Genomic DNA, 18872 nt, shown 5'->3' with positions numbered 1-18872 from the left:
GGGATGGCAGGGAAATATTTAGATGAGATGGTGGGGAGTTGTGATGATGGTGATGAGACTTAGGGGGTTGACGATAAAGAAGTGTAGATGATAATAAGAGATAAGTTACGAAAAATGAGTGCTCGCTGGTTTTTACGTCAAAAAGTGGAAAGGGAAGCAATGGTGGTTTGAGATTAGTTGAAATGGACAAAGAGATTGCATAGACTGGGTAGCCAAAATCTTTCTAATCATTTTTGTTGAAGGTTTAGGAAGAATGAAGTGGATGTTTATATATGCTAGGAGTCGGAAAATGTAGAGAGTCACTTTGGGAGGGGAGAGCGATACGGTTGCGTAAGTGAATATCTGGGAATCAGTAGGATGTTGAAAGTGGATGGGGAAGGAGAAGAAAGAATCGCGCACGGAAGTACTTTACTGGAGAATTCAAATGGATTATTTCTATACACCCCTCCTCGATATCACGCTCGCTAATTACTCTCTCGCTAAATTTCGTTTCTCGGCACAAAAACGTAAGCTTCTCCTGTTTCGATAACGGTAACGGTAACGGAACGCAGAATAGTTCATTTGCATAGCATATGGTCCAAAGCTTGGGATGAAATTCTTGAAGCTATAGCTTGAAGTGTTCTGGGCTTATTTTCGACTTTCGAGACACAAGAAGTGTAGGAGTGGGAAATTGGGATCGGAGGCTACGAAGTAGAGTCGCTTGTAGCGAAAGTAGTTGTTGACGGTAGCAGATGTTTGTTTAACAACAATCAAAACGACTTTCAAGCATAATTTTATGAGTTGTTTTGATCAATGAGTGCCAAGCACGATTTTTGAGGTCCGAAAGTTGCGGAAAGTTTGGATTGCAGGAGCGCCTGATGCAGTTGTTAGTTTCCTTAGTCTCTATATCATCATTCCTTATTGTAAGGTGTAATTATGAGCCTTGAGGGGGGCGGTGATGATTTTTATAGATTGTGTGAGAATCTGAGAAAGAATGGAGCTGTGCGGAGTTATGGGAGCCCAAGAAGAATTGAGGGGAAAATAGCATATTCAATTGAATGACCACCTCGATCTGCATTCCGTGACGCATAATTCACTCTTCTTCTTTGTTCATGTCTAGACTCGTGACCACTTTAAATACTCTCCTTGAGCATCCTTATCTCCCATATAACTTATAAAAGCACTGCTCTTGATGAGTTTATCCTCTTCAAGACATGATGACGAAATAGCCTCAATTGGCCACAGGGGAGGGATTCCGCATCTGTAGAATAGAGTGATTCTGTATTGTCTGAACTTGTAGGATGTATTGATGAGATTTTGGGTATATTCATGTATGTTTTTTGTCGATTCCTTTTGTTCAATTTTTAAATTGTGAACAGGTGTTGTGGAAATAATGCATTTTGAGTATATTGACAATGATAAGGAGTTACATGGCAGTAATAGCTTGATATCAAGTTCTTGTACACCATAAAGACTAGGATCTTAGCTTTACCAGGTCATACCTCCAAAGCTTTCAATGAAGCGATGTCAGATAACGAAACAACACCCACAGCGAGAAAGAACCCCTTCAACGTTTGGTCTTAGCTTTTGATTTGTTTGTATTGGATAGTCGAGAAGTGACGATGCTTTTATATATGAGAATGGAAGAAACATACAAGGAATCACCAAGGAATCAACAAGGAGGTGCGGGGTATGAGAGAGATGCAGTGGTGGAATTAAAGACTTGTATGTTGGCTTGAGTGGGTGATGACTCCACTTACCGCGGATGGGAACTTCTCCGGCGCTTCAGTGTTATTCACTAACCCCCAATTTCTCTACCTAGCCGCGGTAATGATTTTATACCTCTTTTCTATAAAAGCGCTTCAGTCACCCACTGTTCTCTTCTTCCTAAATGTCTTGATTCCAACCTTTTCTTGGTCCGTACTTGCGGCTAGGGAGATACTTTATTTTGAATCATGATCTTTTGGTTGATTTAACAATTATTGATAGTATCAAACCTGAGTTCCGGAGCTGAGTCGCTATTCTCAGGTGGTGATTATCATTGCTATGGGGCGGTGTATTGTTCTTTGAAATGTGACGAAAATGATGGAATAGCAGCAACAAGATTCTTGATGAAAAATTGGATAAAATTCAGATAATATGCGAAAGGACCGGGAATGATAGTAACACTCTTAAGTGGGAATAAAGTTGTAACTAGTGGTATATTCTACAATTTTGAACTCTAGGAACTAGCTCCTATTCAAAGTATTGAACGAAAAGCCCAGGAAGATCGTGATAATAGGTGGGATATTTCACTCAATATTACTGTTTCTTCCTTCTAGGCTTCCTTTCGAAGAAATGTAAGAAGGCAAGATGGGGGTTTATATAATCATGTATAGCAAAAGACTAATTATAGACCTTGAGAAAAGAGCCTGGAACGAAAATGAATGTAACACTTCGAAGATGGAGTGAATTAAATACCATTCAGTAGGTAGCTGTGAATGATTCAATCAGGTATTGCGACCTCTGTGCTGGGAGTTTCAATATATCTGGCCTATATATAAACGCTTGAATTTCGACGTAGTTTTCTATCATGTAGTGAGAACAAACCAAACTAGTACAGATCACAGGTTTCGAGACCAAAGTTGAGCTGTGCAGATTAATACGGTAAATTCTGAATTTATGTTTGATTGATCGGGAGTGAGAATTGTACTTGAACTCTTGTTATCTCACTATCATTGGTGTCATTAATGTTGTTTAATACATTCTGTCGATGAGAATAGGAAATGGCAGTAAGAGAAGCAAGTGACGAGAAATAAGAAAATCTAGATTTGAGTTCGAGAGCAGAAAGAAGTCAGTGGGTGTACGATATTTTTAAAAGCTAAACTCGTAATATTAGAATGATAATGGGACTTGAAAGGTACCAGTATCATATCCTTCTCGTAGTTGCTGCTAGTCACATATTGCAGAGCATAACTTTGAGATAGAGATAGAGTAACAAGCCTCGGAGACAGTTGGAAGACAAAAATTCCCACATGATATCAAGTAGTCTCTACTTTCCTCGTTTGCTGAGGATTCAAAATAGAATTGTAAGTTATTTATATATTGATATTGAGAAGATTGAAGGGTTTGAAGCTATGGCATCTAGATCTAGGGGAATATGAGTCCGACACTTACTTTAAAATTCACTGCTGTTTTGTCACTTTGTTTCTTGTAGTCATTTCATTACAACGTCTATATAGACCTCCTTACATCTAAAATTATTTCTTCTTCATAGTCATTACGCTATACGCTTACTTGGAGCAACCAGTTGAGGAATATGCGATGCGATGTTGAAGACTAGGCTTGTCAAAAGAATCATTGAAAATCAGTGCTGATACATTAGAAGCTTCATCATTATTTGTAGCACTCACGACAAGAATTCTCGATTTCATAACAAATCCTCTCATTTAATCGTATTTTCCAGCGAATGTCTTGAGACATCTTTTCTCTAGCATCCGACTCAGAGATGATTAGGGGCTCTGCGCAATAAGCGACACTAAGCGACGACAGTAATCATGAACCCTATGTAATGAAAACTTTGGCAATAATATTTGCTTGTAGATATTGAAATTCTAGTCTCTATTTAATCTCAATTCTTGGGGAATTCCCTCATAAAGGTAATGAAGTTACGATTCGCAAGTCAAAAATTTCAACCCGAGGAGCGTGACAAAAAAAGTTGGCTTGTCGTTCGATTAGACATTTTCACTGTCGATTATCCCAGCAATGATACTAGAGTTACACTCTCCATCATAGAAACTCCATAATTTTAATATTCTGTCGAACAAGCGATTTTACGAGCTCTGAGAATGACAATGAGTACCTAGGTAGTGAGACAAAAGATGAACGGCAATACCACACGAATCCGTTAGGGCTTGTAAAATTGAGCATGAAATATTTGATCTCTGAAAGCTTTACCATGAAGATATGCAAACAGAGATTTACAGGGCCTGATACCAGGCAATCATTCTAAGCTTCTACTTTGAGAGGCTTCTCACGTTTCTACGATTCAAATATGCAACGAACAAATCTGAAGTAGGCAAAGATTCAAAACTCACTCGCTTATTTCAAACAAAAAGCCTGCATCATCCAGATAATGTGATCTCTTCGGGCAAAAGTTGCAACAAAATGATCACAAATTCACTGACATGAGTTGGAGGAGAATGACATAAGAACTCGATATCAAATCCAAAACAACGATCCAAACAATTTATCAAACAAACCGATTGATTGAATCTCAGGCTAATGCAATCATCTCAGATTTAAACTAAGAAGATATGACAGAAAGTCCACAAAACTACTCGTGGAATCATTTTGCAGAAAATTCGAAGGTAATCGACAATATTTGAGATTTCTAGGATGTCGAAGAAGATTGAAACATTTAGTTACAATCAAAGTGGAAGACTGACGACAATAGATTTTCTGGAATACGTGCAGAAAATTCATTTTGGCGAAACTTCAGATGTTAAACGAGACGAAGAGTAATCCACATGTTGTTAGAGAAATAACCCGAAGTATGGTTCAAGCCGAAATGATCTAAAGTCAGATTTTGTCACGGCGCCAACTACATGATCTGTAGTTGCCTTCGTGCCTCAGGCACAGAATACTAGCGCGCCCTACTTCCTATAAGTAGGGCTTCACTCTTCCATAGCTCTTCTACCCTTATGGTACAATATAAGTCTTTACCCGTACCATGACAGATTTTCCTCTTCAATTCGATACGTGTAGTGTGAATAGGTGGGTGCCTTGGAGCGTTTATATAATCACGAACTCAGCCTATTGACCCGTAGTGCGTTCCAAGGCTTGATCTAAAGGGAATTGGCAAATCACGTTTAAACCATTCACATGAAATCTACCATGTTATCACATCGTATGGGAGGTTGACCTGATAGTCAATCTTGCGCATATCAGTTTATTGAATCATAATATAAATATTGCAACCTAAGAATAACGAGAATACACAAGAAGAAAAGTGATGTGTAGAAGCTCAATTATAGAGCGTAAATAGTATACAGAGAAAGAGCTAGTTCGATTAGCAATATAATATAAAAATTATTTTCAAATTAAAATAGTATAATCTTTTAGGAACAAAACTCAATAATAAATTTAAAAATAATACTTTTTGAAATATTCTTTTAATTTATAAATGAAGTAGTATCTCTTCCTACAAAATTAAAAAAAAAACATCTAAATACCTTATGAATTGTAAATGACATTTGCTTCTCAGTTAAATATTAAAATTCTCTTAGTATTAAAATTCAAAATATATTAATAAAAAAAATTCATAATACATTTCTTAATTTCTACTCTTAATATTAGTTATAAAAAGGAAATTAAGAAAAAAGTCTGAAGAATATTGAGACTTGAATATACGAGTAATTACTTAGATAGATACTCTATATAGTTGTAAATTAAAATTTATAATGTAATCAAAAACTAAAATATTATCGCATATTTTTTTTAATTTCCTATCACAAAGAATAGTTAAACCCTAAAATTAAGAAAAAATCTAAGAAATATTTAATTTTAAATAAAAGGTAAATTTTTGAAATAAGTAGAATTAGGAGTTTTAGATAAAGCCCTCTATTATTTTCAAGAGTCTTATTTTCCAAACTTCTTTTAACTTCCATCTCGAAAATAATTTCTCAGATAAAAATTAAGAAGACTTCTCTCAAAAACTATACATTGAATATAATATGATTTTTTTAAATTAATCAACAGAGCCTTTTAAAAAAGTCTATAATATATTCGTAAAGAATTATATTTAAAGGTATCTTACTTTTTAAAATTCTATATTAAACGATATCGCCCGATGTAAAATCAAAAAAATATCGTCGAAATATTGAGTACTACATATAATATTGAATTAATATCAAGTAAAAAAGTCGACTTTCTAAGACAACTTAAGAATCAGTTCGCGATTATAACAGATTCATTTGATCATCATGTCACGCTATATCAAATCACTCAAGCGATCACCGGATGCTCTCATCAGCTAAACAAAAGTTGGGGATTATATTATAAAAAAAGGTGAAAAATACAACTCAATCTTATTTTTCATATAATGATTTTTGACGTTATATATCATCCAAAACAAGAAGATCCCATCGTCCTGATAAGCCAGGGCTAATTCTTGACCGCGATCAACTTGGTCATAGTAAATATAATAATGTGGTCATCGTGAGTTGAAAATTGTTGTGGAATATGATTAACCAGTGATGTTTGAACTTCACATCTAGTGCTCTGAATAATATGGACATAATATCTTGAGATTAAGTTTTGAGACACGATCCTCCACTTCCGTAGGACGATACCTCAGCTTTCCAATATCTCGCAAGAAAAAGCATGTCCAAAAATCCTCTGGAAAATCACTTACAGATGCTATGCTACTTTTTTAAATCTGAGATTTGCCAACATGCTCTGCTTATTTATTGTAATACTGTGTACAAGCCAGTATATTACAAAATACAGAGATTTCCCAGATTCCTCGCCCCAAGATTCGCAAAGTGTAATTAAAAGAAGGTGAAGAAACCGGTTACATTAAATCACTTATTGTGACAAATAATACGTTTCGCGAAGTGCATACATAAAGGTGCAGTCTCGGCATTTTTCGAAGGAAAGATTGCAAACCTAGACACTTCGATACCAATAAGAAGCCGTGGTCGTGCATCGGGGCACATGAATCGTCTTTTAAGCCAATCTTTCGGTGCAAAATCGGGTCTCGAAATTTGTGAATCTGGGGAATTCAAAAAGTGAGTAGATCAGACGTTTTCACGCCAACGACGGCGATACTGACTGACTAACAGTGCCACTTACCATGTTTTTGCCGTTGGAATTACTATCCATGCTTCGTATTTTAACTCTTTGCTGTCCAAGACACAAAAAATAATTATTGCTCCCAAAATGAAGAGGAGTCCAGTATCTGAACGGACTTTGGCAGGGAGATCATCATACAGAGTAGGATCAGAGTCTAAGAGAGAAGTAGAGTCAACCACACCTTTTCTTGCCTCCATTATAGGATCCTTAATTTCTGAATTAAAGGGAAAAGCGAGGTTATTCCATTGACTTAAATACACATAGTAGTTCAAAACAACGCCCTATAGTTTCTCAAACTTCCTCAACCTGATAGATCATTCACTTCTGTAAGATTTTCTGAGTCTTGAACTTGGCAAGACCCAATACACCAATAAAATAAATACGATCATCTACACGATTATCTGCTCAGCTGAATTCAGCCACCAAAACCCCAAGAAATCCTACGCATCCTGAAAGAGGGGTATGATGGTAGTTCGATATGATGCCACAATACAGTGAATACAACATCCTATCTCCATGAATTTCGTAGATAAATTGCAAGTATTCTAAGTTCCATTTTCTGAATTTGACATGCTCAGAGTGAAGACTGGTTGGACCGCGGAAAGATCTAGGATCTACATAAATTGCCAAAAACATCCGTAGTGTGGAGAGGGGTCTCTGATTTCCATTCCTGGTGCTGCAAAATATCCTGTATCTGAACGCAGATGTGGCGGGAACGACGGTTAGAACCTTTACTGTTATGAATCTGATTGTAATGCTGCTGCTTCCACCAGCAAGTGTATGTTTTTATTTCTCTGGGAGGGTAGTATTCTTCAGACGGAAGTATTCGCCAAGTACCAAGTGTCAGAAACCATCCATTTACTCTATGAAAATCTATGAAAATCTATACGAAGTGTCGTAGCGTCATGTCCACAAAATTCGATGTAACCACTAAACCATTTCGAAGACTGAAGTCTATTGGAACGAAAGAGTACAACTTCCAATCCACATCAAATATTCCAAGGTTAACAATATTTCAAGGACTTCAAAGTGCCAAGTACAAGCGGAAGTGAATATGAAAGCATTCCTCACCCCATTTGAACACAAATACAGAGTTAAATAGAGACAAAAGCAGAAGGAATTGAGTCACAATTTCTGTAACACAATGCGATGCACCCAAATAGTTTCGACCAACAGCCTCTCACCAATATCAATCCATTTCATCTCACACACTATAGGTTCACATCTATAACCACAGTATAGCCACCGCAAATCCCTAGTACAGCTTCAACGCAGCATGAAAAAGCAAGTCCAATCAAACCCCAGATATCCAACCAAACGCAAGCTCCCCCTCCGTCTCCCCTCAGCTCAATCAATCGCCCACCCCACTCCAACGCCTCAAAACCTCACATACCAACCCGAGAACTCAAAGAAGTCATTCCAAGAAAACATCACACCCATATCTCACTAAGCCATGTCGTGTGCGGTAACATCACATCGAACGCATGAAAACGCGGGATCTTCATCGACTCATCTTCTTGTTCTTCCAAATGTTCAAGCCCAGCTTGTCATTTACTGGCCGCATCACAGAAGGCTTACAGTCTCACCCTATGATCTTCCAATCGTCTTGAAGAAGAAGGAGAAGCGTGTTCATAGGTATCAAGAACATGATGTTCATTACACATCATCTTTACCTGGCCATTGGCTCGGATCTCTATTCGCTCATTCCGCCACCAGGTGCTTTTTCATATATGTATATCAGCAGAAAATAGCATTACCATTACTTCATGAGACTTCCCATCAAGGTCCATGCTTGAAGACTACGAGATACATTTACAGAGTCAGCGAGTAAGTACCTTTTGTAGTCTCAAGTACCGTACATCCACTCACCCATCCGTCATCAATTCTCAAGTCCAAGTCCAAGCCCCAGCTCAGCCCAGGCCACACCACACCACACATCAAACTCATCTCACCATTCACAAGCCACTCCTCATTCCCTATCCCTTCCACCCACCAGTTTCGTCCCCGACCCTCTTACCTCCCCGACATACCATCTCTCCATCCCCATCCATTCGACCCCACCCCCCTACCAAGCCCACTCCACAAACTCCACACCAATAAACTCCCCGGCACTAAGCATTTTCTCCACTAAAAAATCCGCCCTATAGTTCCTGCAAGCCATTTCTTCTCGTCTCCAAAGATTCAGATATCGACTTGCAACAAAAGGCAGCCCTCGATCACCAATCCCGCCTCAAAAGCTGTAAATTTCAGCCTGCCAAGCATCATGAAAACCCAAATAAATATGTGCCACGCGAATGAATCTATCTATTAATACACATTAGATTACCCCTCCATATCACGGGGACTTGTTCGTAATATTCTTACTATATATTGATCTCCATATTAACTTTCCCGTCAACCATTGGATAAAGCATACAAATGTTGAGTTAAAATGGTATAGGCAATACGCCATCCCATCCCGCGCTTCCGGGTTGTAATTAGGCAAAAAGAGTGCACTCGCTTGCGAGATGTCCATGCAATATAAATGCGTTGGCGATGGTTACACATGACAACAAGCGAGGTCATTATTATGAGTGAACATCGTATTCGCTTCTTTGATACAAATTTGAGATATGATACCCTACCTATCCAAAGCAAAGTGTGTAATTTATCCTTCCACCACTTCTTTCTCGATTTCCCAATTCTCCCACGTCGGTTTATCATAACCGTTTGGACGACTTGCTCTTTCGAATCCGACTCGTAATCCTTCAATTGAGACGGGACTTCTGCACCATTTGATTTCCTCGCCGAATCCTTTGCTGAATGTCTTTTGCATATTTTTCTCGTCGAATAATTCGGGATGTGCTCTCCTCATACTTTTTAATGCTCTCCCACCAACCTCATCCACACTATCCGCATGTCTCAAATCAAAGAAATGATCATCATGATCTTTCCTAACCTTCTCTTTAACATCATCCCCATATAATCCTAATCCCAGTAAAAACACATCATATTGACAAAGACTAGTCGTTCCTCTCCAACTCCCTCCTTCCTTAGCTCTTCGAAATAATCCCACCAAAGCAGCAATAGCACCCATACATCCAGTTCCATAATCAGACATAGGGAAAGGAGGAACGACAGGTTCATTGAGACCCATAAATTCTCCTTGAGCCCAGGCTACTCCCGTTACACAATCTGCGATTTGTTGCCATCCAGGTCTACCAGCCCATTCTCCTTGATAACCAAAACAATCTTCGGAGACATACACAATTCCCTTGCCTCTTCCAGAGACCAAGTTTACGATATTATCTGGACCGTAACCTAATCGTTCCAAAGCTCCTGGTCTATATCCATCGAGAATAACATCGGCGAATTTAAGTAATTCCTCAAACGTGGCACGACCAGCTGGCGTTTTAAGATCGATATCCGCGGTGTGTTTACCGGTATTTCCATCGACTTGGAAAAATGGAACATCAGATAAATTTGGAGATGTAACTTTGATGACTTGGGCACCATATTCAGCGAGTGTTCGACCCATGGCAGGTCCAGCAATAATACGACACAATTCTAAAACGCGAATTCCGGATAATACTTGTGGTTTGGAAGTAGGAGTTGCGGGAGCTACTTCTGGGAATGGACATGGTGGGGAATCATCTTGAAGGCTATCGAGTTGCCATGGAGGTAAGTTGAGAAGTGTTTGGCCCTGAATGATTAATTAGTAAAACATAATAGAGTGAGGTGAAGATTCTTACATGGCTTGTCTTCTTAAAATCTTCCCATTTCAATGCTGTTACACCAGCTTGATTTATTTCAGCATTCATAATCTCCAATTCCGCAGCCGTATATTGTTTGACATGCTTTTCGATAACATCAATACATTCCCTATAATCTGTAAGATCTGGTCGATATGCTTCCAAACCAATCATATTCAATGTTTTTCCAGCTTCTAATGATCCATGGATATGGAAGTATTCCCCTTGATTCTTAGTTTCATAAAGATTTGCTGACAGTCTGCGATACAAGATAGCTTGTGCTTTGAGCAAGTCCGTATCTGTAAAATGTATCAATAAATATTCCTGAAATATGTTCAAGAAAAATACCTTTCAGTCTCGATTTAACATCAGGATGTTGTTTATTCATTCCGGCAATTGTAGCAATATACGTTGAGAATAAGAAAGTAGCGGTTTGCTCAAGATTGATTTCGATTTTCCTTTTCTGTTCTCCATAACGAAGATCCGCAATGGCAGCTACAACGCTTGCTTCGACTGATTTTAATGCAACTGTAGCTTCAGTTTCTTTGAAAGGACATGGGAAATAGATTTGAGTTCCATCGATTGCAGTTGTATAAGTAACGTCTTCTAGATGTTTCAATACTTCTGAGGGAAGTTCACTACTGACCAATTGTTGTAGAGTTCGAGTAGCTTCTTGAGAACCATTAATTACTGAATAACGTGTTGAACCAGAATGATCAGCTGATATGTTTTTGGTAGAATCCCCCATGGTGATATAAATTCTGTTGTTTGAAGACTTTATTAAATCAAAAATCGGAATGAGATCCCCTTCGGCATTGCAAGTCCATTCATGTTATATATACTTTGTCTAAGGATAGAGGGGCAATTCAGTTCCGTAGTATGCCCCACTCTCATTCCGTGTACCTGACTATAAACATTACCAATGGTATTACCTAGAGTCCTCCGCGATTTTGATTCATCTGGTATATTCATGGATCTTGGGGTTTATTGACTTGCGAATCATAAATTTGTATCAATGCTAAGAAAGGTTGCGGTCCGAGATGTTTCCATAGCAAAGTTCCGACGATGAAGGGGTAACATCCGATATGCCTGCGGATATGAACTCCATAGAGAAAATTCAACGAATCATTTTAGCTCAGGTATAAGATTAACAATAAATCATGTTAGAAGGGCTTATTGCAATTTAGAGACGACCTCCAAGAGATACTTGGGAAAAACAACATGATCATCGATCGGCTAGAGTATCGGGGGGTTAAGAATCTTGTTTCACTCTCCCGAGGTTACTTTTCCGCGGAAGCCCGACAAGCCACATTCACCAGCCACATTTAATTCTCACCTGGCAGCCATCTCACCTGGGCAGCCACCAGCAGCTTCCATCCCACGTGAGGACTGCGTGACCCTACACCTACTTCGATGTTTACAAACAACTTTTTTGCACTAGAAGACTCACTCGCAGTCAAGAGCAAACAAACTGTCTGAGTCAATATATATCCCATAGTGAGATAGTCTTGACTTCCATAACACAATTTCTAAACTTACATTCAGCTATCCAACAATAAAGTTACGAAACCGTCAATGCTAAACACCGAAAGTCGTTTCCTTCAAGCGTCACATTCAATATTATATTTGTTTAACACAATGTCCAGCATCGAATGATACAAGGGGTAAGAATGTTAAAAATAGTGATAAATATCTATATAGAATGTAAAGATTTCAACTCTTACGAGATGAATGTTAGCAAAAACTAGGTGAGTACAACTATCTCACTGAAGGAAAGAAAAGAACCTCCCTCAGATATTCCCTCATTTTCGCATCCATCGAGCAACAAAAAAAACCCCTAACCACCATCCAAGCTATTCTCTTCACACCCGCATCCCCTCTTGATCTAATACCCCACCCCATAACTCCCACATCTCCCCTCACCTCCTACCCCCTCATTGACAATATAACAATCAGCCTTTTGCTGTACACATTTGACCAATGCACTTGCATACGTATCACCCCCTCCACCACCTCCATATCCACAACCCTGAGCATAAGTACCCACACAACTTTCATACTGCGCGTCACAAGCATCTTGACATCCTTGCCCACAATCCGGTCTTTGGTAACTTGGACTATCTTCTGAATTTTTGGCTGTATAGAGTTTAAATGGATACCCAGAGCTATATTCTGGTTGTAGATTATTGCATGTATAGCATGGAATTGGAATTGATCCAACAGGGGAATAGGAACTGTATCCTTGAGAAGGATTATTAGGTTGAACGCAGATGTTGTTGCACGTAGGAAGAGGAGCGATTGAAGAGGTAGATGTTGGTTTGAATGTTGAGATTTGGATAGTGGTGGGACATGTGTAGATACTTGTTCTTACACTGATAACTGGGGGCGTGTAGCCTGCTGGAGGATGTCTAGATCTACATCCAGTGTTTGAACAAGAAGACCCAGGACAATAGCTCCCACAATAAGATTCAATTTCCTGACACCAAGAGGAAAATTGTAGACATTGAAGGGATCCAGGGAATCCAGCGGACAAGAGACAGGATGTCAATTGTACGAGACAAGAATTTGCAGCAGCCAAACAAGAATTTTGATCGGTAAAGGGAGGGAGGGGATTAGAACACCAGTTTCTAACTTTATATTCGCAGGTTGGGGTTGGAGTTGTTACAATAGCAGTGGTGCATATTGTAGCGATAGTTTTTGGTGTAGTCGGAGAGGCAGTAGTGGATGGCTGTGTGGATGATATGGATGTCGAGGGTAAAATTGTAGTTGTCGAGGATGTTGGAGCAGTTGAAGATACCGAAGATGAAAAATATGTCGTGGTCGAAGATTGAGAAATAGTAGAAGGCGAAGAAAGAGAAGAAATCGTAGAGGAAATTGTAGAGGAAGATAATGTTGGAGAAGTTGGTCCTGCTGTTGAGGAAGGTGATGATGATGGAGGATTGAATGGAATTGATGACTACATAAAACCATACTCAGTAAACGCACTTCAAATAAATCCTTCCATCATAGATCAGTAGTCAAAGCAATATTAGATGTTAGGAAGAAATCCGAACAGTAACATGAGACTGCTAGTTTATTTGAAAGAGACACCGGATGGAAAGGAGTGCACGTTTTATATATAAACTCAACTTACAGATGATAATGGAGGGGTGGATGAAGGATGTGAGATCGAGGAAGAAGATGCAGGAGCTGAATATGTGGTTGGTGGCGATGAGGAATATGAGGGAGAAACAGACGTGGAAGAAGATGATGGAGCAGCGGAAACAGACGACTAGATGTTTCAGAGTCAGTATCATTCTATTAAAATAAAATTTCAAGAAAGAATAATGAGTCAGAGCTCTTTAGGGTACAAAGGGATTGTGTGGGATAAAATGTAAAGAGAAGTGAGGGCTATCTGAGATTGGAGAATTTGAAGCATCAAACTAATTAATCTTACCGATGATGAGGCTGGCGATGAGGAAGAAGCCGACGACGGAGGAGCAGATGAGATTGGGGACGAAGAGGAAGAAGCTGAAGCGGATGAATACGACGATGAAGCGGAACTTGAAGGAATTGAAGAGGGAGAAGATGGGGAAATAGATGTCGACGAGGACGATGGAGCGGCTGATGAAACCGATGACTGCAAATTTAAGGAGTTAGTGTCTTTTTATCAGAAATTTCATACAAAACAAAAACAGGAATGAATCAAGGGTAAGAAGGGTCATGTGATACGAGATCTCAAAAAGACCTTATCATGCGGATCAGACTTACCGATGAGGATGCTGGTGCGGGTGAAGCCGGTGAGGAAGAGGACGAGGTTATAACAGACGAATAGATAGATGAAGATACCGGAGCGAAGGAATAAGGAGGCGGTGTGTAAGGCGGAGGCGTATATGGTGGAGGCGTATATGGTGGTGAAGAATAATATGGTGTAGAAGCTGCTGAAGATGAACTAGTATCACTCGACAAAGAAGAAGAATAACTCGAGATAGATGAACTCAAAGTTGAAGTAATCTTTGTTCCAGTAGACGAGGATACTGGAGCAGAAGTAGAAGCCGAAGTAGATGGAGAAGATGAACTGGTCGAAGATGATACTGGGCCACCTGGATTACCATTGCAAGGATCCGTTGATAGCAAGTCTTCGGCGACGTAAAGGTATAGATTTGCTGCACCACCGCATAACTCGGTGGTATTACCATTACAAGTCATTTGACAATTTGACTCATCAACTTTTGCGGTTCCATTACCAAGTACAACGCCACAATAACATTCTTGTGAGTATTCAACTCCAGCAAAAGCATACCCTCCTTCTTTGCATGCTTGAAGACAAGCTTCGATCGTTAAATCAGCGTCGGGGATTTGGTCTTGTTTCCATGCGAGAGTACGACCATTGGGCCCAAGATCGGAATAGCATCCCATTGGTGTGTAATCAGAAATGATAGTACTATCGACAGTTGGGAATGTGGTATCTTGGTAAACTGAGAGTATATCATTCCCACCGCACGATTCGGTATTATCTCCAGTACATGGGAAAGAACAGTTTGATTCGGACGTTTGTGGGCCACCAACAGAGGCACCGCAAAAACATTCTCCGTAGCTGCAAACAGGTCAGTTATCGTTTCGGACCTTCAATTAGAAGGATATAGCCATCTGTCGCTGGTATGTTTCGAAACTTTGCGCCTGTACTCACTATTCTAATCCAGCATATTTATATCCATTACCTACAATACATTAGTCACCACTTGATAGACGACAATTTTCAAAGACTTTACCTTTACAGAAATCAACACAAATTTCAACTGTCATGTTTTGACTATTGAGATCGGTCCTGAATAACAAAGCACTTGGGGAGCTTGGATCTATGAAACAGCCTGCATACACAAAATCTGTGGTGTTTGTACATGTAGGAAGCTCTGGTGCCCATCTTTCAGCCAGTAAAGGACCAGCATTGGTGCCTAAAAAGAGTGTAGTCATTGCCGTTGCAATTGAGAGCGAGGTGAAGCTTAACATCTCGGATAGCGATGAGGTTAACAAAAACAAAATACTGACAGCAAGATGTGTCAAAAGAGAACTGGGAATGCTGGAACCACTTTGAACTTGAAGAAGAATAAACTTTGAGGGTGGGCTGAGACAATATATACTCACTTCACACTTCAAAATTATGGTGATGAAGGTACAGTCTTCATGGAGACAAACCCGGTGTTCGTTTGTGCCAGCAACTAGAATAATTTCACAAAGTTATTCATGTATTTATTCCTAGTATCAAACACAACATTATTTGCAGATAAAATCGCGTGGCGCATGCATGGTAACTGTACAATCTTTGATGTTGTGAGCTATCTATAGTATGATAATGAAAAGGTCTAGACAAGAAGACAATAGCTGACTATCAAATTCCGACGAATGCACACTTGCTCGGCTTTGCGGCAAGCCGAGAACATTGCAGATAAATTTCCAAGCTAAGTCGGTTACCCTACTTTCGGGCCACCAGGGTTTTGGGCCACTCTTTCTGTCACGGCGCCAAGTACTCTACCACTAAGCCACGTAACCCCAAAAGGGTATAAGTAGTTTGATCAACATCAAACCTACTAAGTAGAGTTATAACCAATCCGTGACACTTTCACACCAAAAATCACCTTTTAGGCCTATTAATATCTCTATCAATATATAATATAATTTGATAAAAATTTATATATATATAATTTAGATCGATTTAAGCTTATTCTGAAATTTTTAGATTTTTAGGATTTTTCTGTATTGAGATCTAAAGCTTTAAAATATCGATTTTTTAATTTGTATAGAAATCATAACGTGGTTTATCAGTGGGTCGGCCATATTAGTGGATCGGCCACTTTTATCTCGAATTATTATTCTAAAGCTATATTATTCAATAACGATTAAATCAATTGATTGAAATTATGAAGAATTTAATAATCTAGGATTTATTATATTATTTTGATAAGTTCTTGTATTATGCTTAGTCTTTTCGTATTTATTATAGTATTGATTAGAAGATGCTTTTTTATTAGAATTCTCTCTTTTTTGATGTTTGTTGTGTTGAATCTGAATATCAATCTTTTGCTGAGATAATATATCTTTAGCCTTTTGTTCAATAAGTACTTCTTTATTACATAATTGAATCTTTTTAGTGTGTCGATGTTTGCTTAATGTCTCATTTGCCTTTCGAAGTATACAATTCTTTGCACTTAAAAGTGTATTCTCATAAGCTAATCTCTCTATACCTTTAGCTAAAGCCAATACAGTTTCAAATATAGATATAGAAGAGCTTGATTGATAGCAAGCTATTTGAGATTTTACTAAAATTAATTGTGAAAAAGCTTTAGTTGGATTGTGAAATGTTTGAGAGATTTAAGTATTTGAATTAATAAATAAAAGGGTAAGCATACGAATCCGAATATTTAATTTCAAAAGTATAACTTGAAGATCGAATAGTATTAAATCTGCTCCTTGAAAACTAGCTTTTATATTCTGAATTGTAATTGATTATTGATATACAGCTTTAAAAGTTATAAGGAATTCAACCTTAGTGATATGATTGATATAAGCTTTAATAAATCTATTAATTTGACAATCATATGCTTGTTTCAATACATCAAAACAGTCAATATCAAACGGTTGAGTTAAATGACTTGAATGTGGTGGTAGTTTGATTGTTATAATGTTATTTGATTTGTAGTATAATTGAAAAGGTATTGATTCGTAACTTTCGTGTTTATTTAATACTAGCATTCGATATTTGCCCTTTATTTGATAAACTATATGCTTATCAAAATACTTTAGCCATTCTAATCCCGTTTTATTATTTGTTTATTTATTAGAAGTAGTTTTGATAACCCAATCTGCAGGAAAACCACTTTCTGTATATTAATTAGAAAAATGATATTGTCTTTGTATAACTAAGAATGATAATATAGTTTCCTTTTTTTATTACCACATATGATTGCTGTAGCCCATTCTTTATTGCCTAATTGTATTGCCTTGCTTTTGCCATTTCGTTTAGTACTAGTTACTACCATTCCGGGATATATTATACCCATCATAAAACCAGTTTCGTTGAAGTTATAGAAATCGCAATCGAGAATACCATATTTTGCCCATATATTCGAAACTAGGTGAAACTAGTTTTTAATAAGCTTGGGATCTTCGCAGAGAGCTCTTTGAAAGTTATAAACACAATTAAAACACATCTCTAATTCTATATAACGCTTTACAAATCGATAAGCCCAGAGCTTTCCAACCTTCCTTGCCCCTCGCGTTTCGAATATATAATTTGCCATATCTTCAACAATACTCAATTTAAATGAAAATCCTTTATTATTTATATTAAGTATATATTGAATAAGTACCTCCTCTTCCAATTCAATTAAATTATAACTTTTTGATCGACTCTCAGCCATATTAGGTTTACCTCGAATTCTATCACCCAATATAGATCGAGGTATACCATAGAGCTGAACTGCCTTTCGAATTATCAATTTTTTATTTGATTCAATAGCTTGAATAGCTAAGATTATATATACTTCTTTAGAATGACTTTCCATGTTTAGTTATAAAAAAAAACACGTGTCGAAAATAGAATAATAATTCGAGGTAAAAGTGGCCGATCCACTGATATAGCCGACCCACTGATAAACCACGTTATACAAATTTGAAAATTTTATAAAATCTTTAATAACTTTTTAACAACAACTATTAAAAGAAAACTGTATATCTTTTTGAAAGTTTTGAATTCAAATCTATATAGAAATTTAAAAAAAAAATTCAAAAAAATTAACAGATATAGATATAGTATACAGTAAGTTTAGAATAGTATAAATAATCCCTGTTATTTTGAGGGTACCCCTTTAAATATTTATTTATAAGAAATTTTCTATTTTTTCTGAATCTCCTAAATAAAATATGCTATAAATTTATAATAAAATTTTATAGTTTATTTTTAGCAATTTTTATTAAAAAGTTATTGAAGATTTTATAAAATTTTCAAATTTGTATGTGATTCCCATACAAATTAAAAAATCGATATTTTGAAGCTCTAGATCTCAATACAGAAAAATCCTAAAAATCTAAAAATTTCAGAATAAGTTCAAAACGATCTAAATTATATGTATATAAATTTTCAATGTATTCTATTCATAAATAAGAAAGTTAGAAATTCCATTTTTGGTGTGAAAAGTGATCGAAAAGTGGCCCAAAACAGGGGTGGCCCGAAAGTAGGGTAACCGACTTACATCATGTAAATTTATCTCGGTGAGATTATCGTGGATTATTACGAGTGGGAGATTTTGATGGTTTTGAGGCACAGAGGCGCGATAAAGTTTTTTTCCGACA

General features: G+C 37.6%; 2 protein-coding genes across 2 annotated transcripts; both read right to left on the bottom strand.

Annotated features, from left to right (window-relative positions):
- Positions 1-9460: 9460 nt before the first annotated feature.
- On the bottom strand, positions 9461-11292 carry EAF02_007035 (uncharacterized protein; the record flags this gene model as incomplete). The annotated part of the gene is made up of 3 exons (XM_038903083.1): positions 9461-10495; positions 10545-10843; positions 10893-11292. 3 exons carry the CDS (start codon positions 11290-11292, stop codon positions 9461-9463), a joined length of 1734 nt encoding a protein of 577 aa, XP_038757404.1.
- Positions 11293-12429: 1137 nt separating this feature from the next.
- Positions 12430-15533, bottom strand: EAF02_007034 (uncharacterized protein; the record flags this gene model as incomplete). Its single annotated transcript, XM_038903082.1, has 6 exons — positions 12430-13500; positions 13678-13815; positions 13981-14163; positions 14295-15120; positions 15214-15244; positions 15296-15533. The coding sequence occupies 6 exons, from the start codon at positions 15531-15533 to the stop codon at positions 12430-12432; spliced, it is 2487 nt and encodes an 828-aa protein (XP_038757403.1).
- Positions 15534-18872: the final 3339 nt, after the last annotated feature.

The sequence above is a fragment of the Botrytis sinoallii genome (assembly GCF_014898435.1).
Source record: "Botrytis sinoallii strain Bc 23 chromosome Unknown BSIN_011, whole genome shotgun sequence".
In the NCBI taxonomy this organism is placed as follows: domain Eukaryota; kingdom Fungi; phylum Ascomycota; class Leotiomycetes; order Helotiales; family Sclerotiniaceae; genus Botrytis; species Botrytis sinoallii.
Note: the sequence above shows the minus strand (reverse complement) of the source record. Positions and strands in the feature narration are given on the sequence as shown.